Source organism: Vigna unguiculata, unplaced genomic scaffold (genome assembly GCF_037176805.1).
Source record: "Vigna unguiculata cultivar grain cowpea cultivar isolate G323 ecotype 2 unplaced genomic scaffold, ASM3717680v1 ptg000072l, whole genome shotgun sequence".
NCBI classification, from domain to species: domain Eukaryota; kingdom Viridiplantae; phylum Streptophyta; class Magnoliopsida; order Fabales; family Fabaceae; genus Vigna; species Vigna unguiculata.
In genome coordinates this window covers 27171-37802 of record NW_028196719.1, presented here as the reverse complement: position 1 = coordinate 37802, position 10632 = coordinate 27171, and the positions used below count along the sequence as shown (strand labels likewise).

The window sequence follows — 10632 nt, the reverse complement described above, 5'->3', positions numbered from 1 at the left end:
AGGTAGCCGTAGGGAAACCCGCGGCTGGATTGAATCCTTTGCGAACTACGAATGACTTGATCCAAGCTAGGAAGGTACGTAGGCAAGCTCGATCGAATAGAGCCCCAAGTCAGCTTCAATGCTTTTCTTACATAGGAAACGAGGATTAAAAGGAAAGCTGAAAAGAAGCAAGGAAAGTCAGAAAGTTAAAAGCGTGTTCTCTTAAAAAAGCCTAATTCGTATTCCATATTTATCTTCTATTAGTTGTCTTAAACTATGTGGTGTCCTTTATTGTACTATTCTATGTCAGTTCCTTGATTTTATTTCTTGAAATATAGTAAAAATAAAACGTAGTAAAAGAGTATGCTTTTTTTTTCGCATAATCAAATATTCCATTTCTGTCTTGCTTTGCTTACTAGTTATCTAATTGAAAGAGCTAAGCGCATATATCCTTGTGTTTTTCTTTGCTTCATCTGTCTCTATCCCCGTGGATTTCCTTTTCTCTTAATTTGAATTGGATTTTTTTTTTCTTTTTATAATAAATTCAAATGGATGGGCATCTACTCGCTGACATTTCTAGAATGTCCGATAGGCATGTTTTACGCCGAAAGCTATATTAAATTTTAGCTGGGAAGAGACAAGCTGATCTTCTATCTTAGAATGCACATGCTCTATTACTCGTTAGTCGTCGGTTGCTCAACCGCTTATCCTTTAATATGAGTTGCATCCCGAATGCAAATAACAAGACAAGATCGATTCAATGAGGAGTAGAAAGAAAGCAGTCCTCAATAAGAAGAATTCCCTACTTGCAACCTACTCGTAGACAAGCGATAAACTCACCTGCTGTCTCTTTATTCTTCTTAGACTCGCCTTGCTGAAAGTCTTCCGATCGCTAACTCTCAACAGGATTTTTATCATCTATCTCAATCGAACTAGCTTGCTTGACAACCTTTGTCCACAGCAAACCCCGCTCCTTGCAGAAGCTGAGAGTAGACTTACTTAATGGAAAACTCCCCTTTAGACGAGTACTTCCACAGAAGTTTGTCTTGAGTTTCGCTGTGGACAAAATGCCGCTAAGCTTCGGCAGGGTTGCGTCTGGCAAATATTGCCGAAGCACCCCCCAGTCCCAGTCATTGGTCTGAAGCCAGTAGTCGTGAATGGTTTTCCCCGGTTCCGCTTGATCCAAAGGACGGACCACACAGGAAGCCAAAGGAGCATCTTCGAGCCATTTATCCTTCAAACAAAAAGGAAGCTGCCTTACCGTTACCAATCCTCCATATCAGTCCCTCCTCCGGGGCTTTGTACCAAAAGAAAATGCTCCGCCATGTGTACGAGGAGGATGCTGCCATACTTGGCCGTAAGGACCCGAACCCAGTTCGGCTCTTGTAACAAAGGCCATGCCAGCTTTGCAATAGAAGCCTTATTCATTCATGGAGAAAGCGGCACCAACTTTAGATTCGAAAGTTGATGCGCAGGAAGGGGAAGACCCTGTAAAAGACATTTGCACCGTACTTTCCTGTCCTGCTTGACCTGACCCCTGGGCAGTTCGAAACCAAAGCTTTGCACGATTTATAGCTTGACTGACCTTGCTCTCTTAGACCTACCGCTTATCCCTGGGATTAGGTGAAAGAGCGCTTTATCTGTCTTTATAGACATAGACAGGCGGGACTACTTTGGTAATAAGAAAATATTATTTATTCGCGGGGATTGCTTAGCTTGGTGCGCTTGCTTCCCTCTAAATAAGCAGAACCTTAATTCAAGTCTTAGGTCAATCACTAAATTCTTTTTGTAACGACCTCTCTATAAGCAGTATTTACCAAACCAGCCTATATTGTTTAGTCCGAACTAAGATATCAAGTTTCTCCCTGAACAAAAGAAAAGACCAGAGTTGGAGGTTTAGTTATATTGCATTCTAGCAGCTATGGTTCCTTCTGACTTTTCTTGTGGATATCCCGTGTTATGAGCACCCAATCCTTCTGAAAAGAGAGATAAGCAGGGACATCTGTGAACTCGGATAGCCTTGTGGCATACCTTGAATCCAAACTAGGCTACCATCTTTCCTCTATTATGAAATATCATTTCTCTTTTTGATAAAGAAGCCCTTCCTATCGAGCAACTTCTGGTTCGTAGCACTGGAACCAGGTATCCCAACCCCGGACCTGATCGGGTATGCTAATCTACCCGTAGAAAGCGCTACTTCCGTAGTCTATGGTCCCGCTAATCCTAAGCGGAGAAATTCGCCAAGAAGAGATCCTGGAATCAGTCTATTCTTTTTATTTCTTCTAGTAGGATGGTAATCCATTTCTTACTGACCAGGCTGGGATATAATCTAAGGTAAGGTTGCTTTCTATGTAGGTAGGAGAGCCTAATCTCTGTACTAGCGCTATCTATCAGGGAAGAAGGGACGACCCTCTAGGAGAACGTAATCTTAACCCAGAAATTCAGTCTTACTCAAGCTAAGTAGCTGAACCAAAAAGAAGACCGAGAGTTATATTTGTGGAAAGGATCCACTCCCTTCAAAAAAGGAAGGGCAATCCAACTATTCCTTTATTTAAAGGTAGGTTTCGGGGGAAAGACACCATGTCCAGATATGCATTCGCGTAGACGCACCCTCAGAGCAGAGGAAAAGGCCGACTTGACTATAGAAGAAAAAAGGGCAACTGCCCGGACAGAAGATATACATGGAAGGAATAAGAGTCTGTAGCTGAAGAGAAACCCCGAGTACGATGCTGAAGTGTTCATCGATGGGTTGGGGAAGCAGGCTATTCGTTGGTGCTTAGCTTTCCCTCTAAAAGAGAAGGCTATGGGTCCTTCTGCTATCGAGTGAGGGTAGAGGTCTCTATCCTCAGGTCCTCCTTTCAAGGGCTATGGCTCCGCTCCAACGGATAGATTTAGATAAAAGAAATATTGGGTCTCCTCCTTTAGACATGAGAAGGAGGCTTTTACCTATACCTATACTCTTTCTTATTACGGTCAGAGGGCCTCTCTTTAAGCATCTTTAGAAGAGTGTGAGTTCTAAGGTTCCAAGGCCAGAGGCGAGTACCGATCCTAACCTAAATATAGCTATGGGGGTATTGACTTGAATAGCTTTCCATTCCCTAGCTTATTATTAGAAGAGTTCCCTTTCGTTAAGGCGAGGGTGCCTTTCCCTTGCTTTAAGATAGTTTCGGTGATCATATACTACATTATTACTTTTGCTAATTGATTAGAGAAGAGGGCCCGGGGAGTCCGCCTTCATGGGAGTTTTAGTTTGACTTCCTCTCCCCGAAATCGCCAGAAGGAGGTATTCTGTCTATAGAAAGAAGGCTTGCGGACATTCAGATAAAGCCCTTTGACGGAGTTATCATTAAGACAAGAAGGGCCTATCGATGGACTGATTGTATTTACAAAATATTAGTCTTTCAAGAAAAGCTACCTAGACAATGAATTAGCCTACGCCCTTATACTATGGAGCTCCCTTCTCCTGCTTTCTTTTATTTGTTGGCACGGAACTTGAGATGTTAAGAGATTGAATCTTTCTCTAATTCTAGTCTACGCGAAAGAGAACATAGAAAGGAACTTAAAGTCAAGGGATTGGGCCTATCCTATCTAATTAGTGAGTATTTGTAGAGCCTTTTGCCGCGCTTCTTTATGTTTATCTTTAGGGGACGTCTTTTTCTTTGGTTTTGAATCCGGAGAAAATTCAAAACACGTACATGAAGTGGATTGAGAGATGAGTCTAAGGTTCAAAGAAAGGCTTTAGCGCCTAAGATCAAATCCCTCCTAATCACTATAACCACATTTTACCGAGGGGAATTGAAATCCTCATTCTAATTTTTATTTTTCTATCTATGGTTAGTGCTTTCTTATCCGAAGGGGAAAGCCCCGGCCTACAGCACCGCTATGATAAATCCCAACCCAGAGAAGATAAAGGAATTTAACCTCTGATAGCCCTTTCATTTAATTAAATGGAAATAGGGCGGCTAAAAATAGCTAGTATGAAAGAACTGACTTTCTTCTTGAAAAAGGAAATATGATTCCATAGTAAAGGCTGAGACAAATTCTGTGTTTACTTCGCGATAGCCTTAACTTGACATTATCAAGCCATACTATCTACCAAAATGGATTTTAAACTGACATTCTTTCTATCCTATATATCGGAGATATAAGGGTTGCACTTCCGCTTATGGTAACCAAACAAACTCTTTCCCGGCAAGAAGATCCAACATTTCCTTCGGGCAAGTTCAGCTATAGTTGGGAAGGGAACGACTTTATGGGGATGCCCGTCTTGAACTTATAATTGATGTATGATAGAGCCTCCAGCATATAGGCCTATCTCACTTGGATTCTTCTCACGAATTGGATTTGAACCAATATCTCCGGGCGACTTTCCTTTTAGTCGATCGTGAGTGGGTCTGTCGTCCTCCTCATTATAGTCCTCCTAAAATCAATAGCATTTCGTCGGAAAACATCCTGTCTTTTTACCTGAGTAGTCCTATGCATAGTAAGTACTATAGCCCCTATCATGGCAACTAATAAAATTAGACTAGGAACCAAAAACCAGACGAAATAGTAGGTATAAAGTAAATTGCCCAATGTTTCCAAATTAGTCCAACTTCGTACCTTTCCGGCATAAACCGTATATATAAGAGAGGTCGTATTTATTTGGGTTGGTAGTAATGGAATGGTTTCATTATCTAAAATGAAGAACATTTCCCACCAAAGGATCAGTCCAATAATACCACTCACTGGTAAATAGCGCAATACTTCTTCGTGAATCTCCGCTATTTGAATATGGAACATCATAACAACGAATAGGAATGATACGGCTATAGCTCCTATATGAACTACTGGGAAGATCATAGCGGAGAAGTCGAGACCTAACAAAAGAAGTAAACCTGAAGTGTCGCGAAAGACTGGGATGGGAAACAAAACGGAATGTACCGGATTTTTAGCACGTGCAACCATCAAACCAGAGACCAAAGCAGGGCTCGACAAAACAGAAAGTATCATGGCATTGAGAATAAAATCTTCCCTCCATACAGACTGAACCCCGTCAAGCCTGTAGGACTAGTGTTTTGACTATATAGAGATGTGGTTGGTTGTTGACCAACAGAAAGAAAGCATGGCGGCATAAACCGTATATCTCGGAGAGGCCCCCTCAGAGGAGCGTAGAAGGAGGAGAGTAGGCTGGGGTTGCTCCTTATGTGTCAAATCCAGTCAGCAATCTCGGAGTTGGAATAGCTTTCTATCTCCAAATCCATGACCATGATAGCGTAGGCAAATCTATTATAAGTAGTATCCGTGGGGGTGGTGGAAGCCACATAAAGCTTTCATGGACACAGGAGAGAGGTTAACCCTCATATCCTTGACCAGAAATTGTTTGGCAAACTCTACAGCACCAGTTGAGGATATCAAAGACTTGTGTGTGGATATCTTAACACCAAGCCGTTGTAAGCCTAGCCGGTACTGTTCCGCCACAAGTGGATCGGTGATGAGAACATCATCACCTAATATAGCATACCTGTCGAACAGGATCCCAGGTCTAACCTGTTCCGCAGCCCACCACACCAAAACATGATGGGTGAACGCGAACAAAGGCCAATAACCATAATAGCCTAACGGTTGACCGGTCACAAAGGACACTTGAGACAGAGCCCTCTTAACGAAGGGTACCTCAAATACATTCGTCCCTAATGTTGTATTCACAACACTTGAAGCAAATGACCTGTCAAACAATAGCGCAAGCCTTTCAAACAGAAACACAAGAGGCCACCCATCGGTAGCACTCTTGAGGTCATAGCTTAAACATGTTTGACTAGGAACTAAACGAATGAGAGGTGCTGTTTGATCATCCATTGGGATGCGGCGGAGGACCTCCGCAAACCAATGGTGGATGGGTTTCAGCAACCTCTCACATAGTTTCCTATTGCGAATATACGACGCTTGCCAGCACCCTCACACGTGCAACCTAGTTTGCCTGGGGATCCCTATATCGTCGCAGGATGGTAGAAAGGGCCCTATACGGCGCTCAAACCAATCCAAATCCTCGGGTGTGAAGGTTTTATTCCTCACATCAAAGGCGTAACGAATACGGGGAGGCCACAAGCAGCCATGTGACCATTGGGTACCCTGTGAGTGCCCAACGACCAACAGCCATTGAAAAGCGCCCAACTCATGAGAAAACGATGTGAATGAAGAGCGAAAGTTCCGAATCTTACGATAAGGAAGTTTCCTTCTCTCAACCCACACCCTTTTCGTCAATGAGTGTGTCGGCAAGGCTTTCCAGGTTGGTTCAAACCGTAACCCTTGTTCAAGGGGTATACGTTTTATCCAGGGAGCATAGCGACTGATAAGTCGATGAAAGTTCTCCTTAATCGAACCAACCAGCCCCACCACCTCGTCAATATTATTGGGTGGGGATATTCTACTAGAAAACGTTGATTTATCAACCTTCTTTGCCAAAGTAATGATCTTTGACAGAGAGAATCTTTTTTAATAAAACTTCACCAGCATGTCCGCTTTCTCATCCTTCTTCAGAATAATACGCCTATGATGAGACGGAATGATCCGAGGGTAACCGGACCGAGTGAGAGAAACTGGTACCGCATTGTCAGGATGAACGAATTCATCACCACCATAGGCCATCATCAAGGATGAAGCTGCTTGCTTAAAATAGAAAGCGCAGAACAACCACCCAGATTTCCGACCAAGGTGAACAATGCGAATAACAACAAGATGGATCCCCACACAGAGTTCCTTGTTCAGACCATCAAAGATCACTAAAGCACCTTTTGGTATGTATTGCCCCCTAATCAGATCCACCAGACGAGAAACTCCATTCCGCACTGCTGCTGAGTCGTCGGACTTATCCACCAAGGGATTCGTGGGATTTCTATGGATTGCGTTGGGGGAAATCTACCAAAGCTAGGCAGATAGATAGACTCCTTTCCCGCTGCTAAGGGAGAGTAAGAAATAAAATCAATCAAATGATTGTTTTTTAATTGAATCAGCGCCTCCTTTTCTTTTGGGTATGCAGGTACTACGAGTCCTCTCACTACCAACCAGCAGACATCATCTGGCTGGTCTTGCCGGTATCAACAACAAGAAAAAAACAACCAACCAAACCAAATGGAAACAGCAATTAACTATGGCTCTTGGCCCAGACAACGTCCTAGGCGTCGGGGAGATCGTAGCAACAAGGAACGCCTAGACGACGTTTTTATTCCTGGGCTGCAGTAAGCAGATCGAGAGGTCGTTCCGCCCCTTGTCCCCGAATATGGGTAATATGTTCTCAAAAATTCTTGCTCCAATCTGACCTAGCTGGCGAGCGATCCCAGTTCGCGGCAGAGAACAAGACAGCAAGCGAGCGTACCTTTGTTCGCTTCTTCTCCACCAAGCACGGAAGTTTAAGGATAACTGTAGGTCGGTGGCTACCTAAGGAAACTCCGATTCGATCCGCCCCCCAGCTGGGAGGCATCTACCTCATCCCGATCACAAGGAGAGGTTCACCATGATGGGTGGTACTTGTTTTTTTTTCCCTTCCGGAAAGAAATGCATAGGGGACCATCCTTTTGTTGTGTTGCGGCATGCTCCTAAGATTTACGGATTCGCAGGGGGCCTCAGGCCCTACTTAGTTGACTGACAATGACAAAGGCTTGCGAAACTAAGTAGGGCCTTTTGAATGAATTGAATCTTTAGTAGTCTATCAGTGGTGCAAAGCGGCTTTGTGCCCCTTTTCAGTAGGGGAGCTAAGGGTTAGACCTTCCTTAGAAAGTCAGCGAACAGCGGTTCTTGTAGGTATGGCCTTCCCCCTTGACTCTCCTAACGTCGAGCTAAGTGACTTCGTAACCTTTGCGTAGCGTAGTAGAATGAAGGCTACGCACTGACGCTCTCTTATCTATTAGCCTAAGCGTCTTCGCTAACTCGCTCGCCTACTATACTATACCCTACTATACAATACATAGGGTAGGCTAACCCATAGGTCCTTAGTAGCGTTGACAAAGAAGAACAGCCGGTTAAAAGACAGTGAATCTTTATAAATATATTTATAAAAGATTCTATAATAATGAAAAAGATATTTGATATAGGCCAGCTTGACAAGCTACCCTTCCTCTTGATCTTAGGTGCGAATAGAAAGATCTCTTTTTTAGTACTTCCACTTATCTATCGATCCCGGCCCGGAAAAGTGACCGACCAGGGCCCTCTTTTTGAATGAAAGAAAGGCTTTCTGAGCCCTAGCCCTGTAAGCCCACACCTGTGTAGAGTAGATCGTTCAACACCTGCGGCACAAACCCATTTTTGACCTATTGGTCCTAGTATCATAGGCGACCGAACGGCCGCCCCCTAATTACTAGACCAACCCGCTGTAATAATTCCATAAACACCTAACGAAGATATGGCAAACAAATAAAGTAGCCCTATGTTCGAATCTGACAATACCATACCATAATCAAAAGGTACAACGGCCCGAGCGACCAGACTTAACATAAATGTAGCCACTGGAGCCATTCTAAAAAGGGAGAAATTAGCACTACTTGGTGAAATAGGTTCTTTTAGAATCAATTTCAAACCATCTGCTAGAGGTTGTAACAATCCGAACGATCCCACTACATCAGGACCCTTTCGACGTTGCACAAAAGCCATTACTTTACGTTCAGCTAGCACTAAAAAGGCTACTCCTAGTAGAAGTGGTAGAATTATTCCAAGTATTTCAGCTGGAACAGCTATGTACGTTTTCGATTTTCTATTCACTCATGATCTGGCCTGGTCGACCCAATCATGATATTGAAGGATGGGACCTTTTCTCGAAAAACTTTTGTTTCACATTTTCGGAACTAGAAGACATAGTTGATTAGATCTAAAAAGTGAAAAATCTGTTCGCATAACCAAGCATTTTGGCCATGTAACATGACATCATAATAGTCATTTGTCAGAAAGCCCGGACTGTCAATCCGATCGTCGGAAATAACAGCCCGAACAAGGTCGGGCATCGTCCACTCCGGCGGTACTTGTCTATTTGACAGTAGAACTCAGTCTTCGCATTTATCGCAGATTTGATTAAATACCCGCTCTAACTCAGGTGGAGCGCTTTGCGCGTCCGACCTAGTTGAAGAAAGAGTGGAAGAGGTACTTGACAGACTATCAAAAGACATATTCCTAGTATCTGATAGCATAAATTGGACATCACTGGACGTTGGATTTCCAAAGAGTAAAAGTGGATTGTTATTCAACATAGGCTACTTTGGAAAATAGCTCTGCTCCCCTTCAAAAAAAGAAAGAGAGACTTGTTTGTTGTAAATCGCTGGTTGGTTTACCAACCAAGAAAGGGCAAGGGGAGCCCCGCAACAAATAGATGGGGGTAGGGGATCTTTATCATTCAGCGCAGTTGTCGCTTAAATGCAGAGAATTGGCCATTCAATCTTGTAAACTCATTGAGACCGCAATTGGAAAAAGAGAGACGAACGGAGAGGAATAACCAATCGATGAAATAACATGAAACCATTCTGTTTCAATAGAGGTACGAGAAACGGTTGGGGGCAATGAAGTAGGTGAAGTGGTTGGATTTTGCGAGCTGTTCCAACCACTGCCGGATGTGATTCCAAGAGCCAAACGAGAATGAATACCACACAGAAGAGTCAAGACCAGGCTCCCTGATGGAATGTTTAACCGATCCATTCCGGATCGACCGAATTGGTACGGAAGTTGTAACATGGGAAAACCACAGAAAACACAACTTATTTGAATAACCCGGTGACCTACCAATTGTAGAAGTAGGATCTTTGGCAAGCAATAAGCACTTAAATAATACAATTCGAGTGTACCATCTTCTTTCTCATTTCGAGGAAAAGGCGCGGGAGGGAAAGAAAACAACGAAGGGATCCGAATCGGACCTAAATGGGAATGACATGAAAAGTCTTTTTCAAAACCTAGTATTAAGGGCGTTACGACGATATACGAGAGGAATGAAGAAAAACTCGTGATTGGTGTGGAGGGGAAGATCTTTTTATTATATAGTTCAAGAAAGAGTCGTCTCATTTCCTTACATTAGCAATGGGAGATAAAAAAAAGTCAATATCTGTTGTTTTTTTCACTTAAACTTAATAAGAGGTCCCCTCTTTTTTAAATTGAGTTCATTAACTTTCAATCGCATTTGGGCGTTCTTTCTCTCGAGAGCCCTCCACCGATCACAGTCGTGATCCATTTCTGCCCGTAGCCGAGCACGTTCGTTGTCACGAACCCGATCTATTTCTCGGGCTTGATCCAACCGGCTGTCGATCTCGTCAAGAACCGTCTTGAGGCGCTGGAACCTTTCTTGTCTGGCCTCCTTACCCTCGGTGGGGGATTCACTCAAGTGGCGAATCTCCCTAAACCATAAGTCGCCAATCTAGGCGTATGGTCTTTGTTCATTCCAAAGAAAGAAGGTAGTGTTCGGTAACTAACTGTTCGCCGGTTGGCTCGTTTCCTATCCCCTATCCAAAAAAGGTGGAAGGCGACCCCCTAGCCAAACACTTCTTTTCCCTTTTCCGTAACCTTCAACTAAGCTTCAAGACCGATTCTCCCCTGTACAAACTCCTCACTTGGATCTTCCTACCGCTGATGAGAGGCCATCCCCTCCCTACCACCATATATTCAATATGCCTTTTTTTTTTCAATCCTCCCTTCAACAGATCC

At 43.5% G+C, this 10632-nt stretch overlaps 1 protein-coding gene across 1 annotated transcript; it reads right to left on the bottom strand.

The window, feature by feature from the left end:
• Positions 1–8204: 8204 nt before the first annotated feature.
• On the bottom strand, positions 8205–9056 carry LOC114171348 (NADH-ubiquinone oxidoreductase chain 1). Its single transcript, XM_028056444.2, has one exon. The coding sequence runs from the start codon at positions 8602–8604 to the stop codon at positions 8305–8307; it is 300 nt and encodes a 99-aa protein (XP_027912245.1). The 5' UTR covers positions 8605–9056; the 3' UTR covers positions 8205–8304.
• Between the last annotated feature and the right edge of the window lie 1576 nt (positions 9057–10632).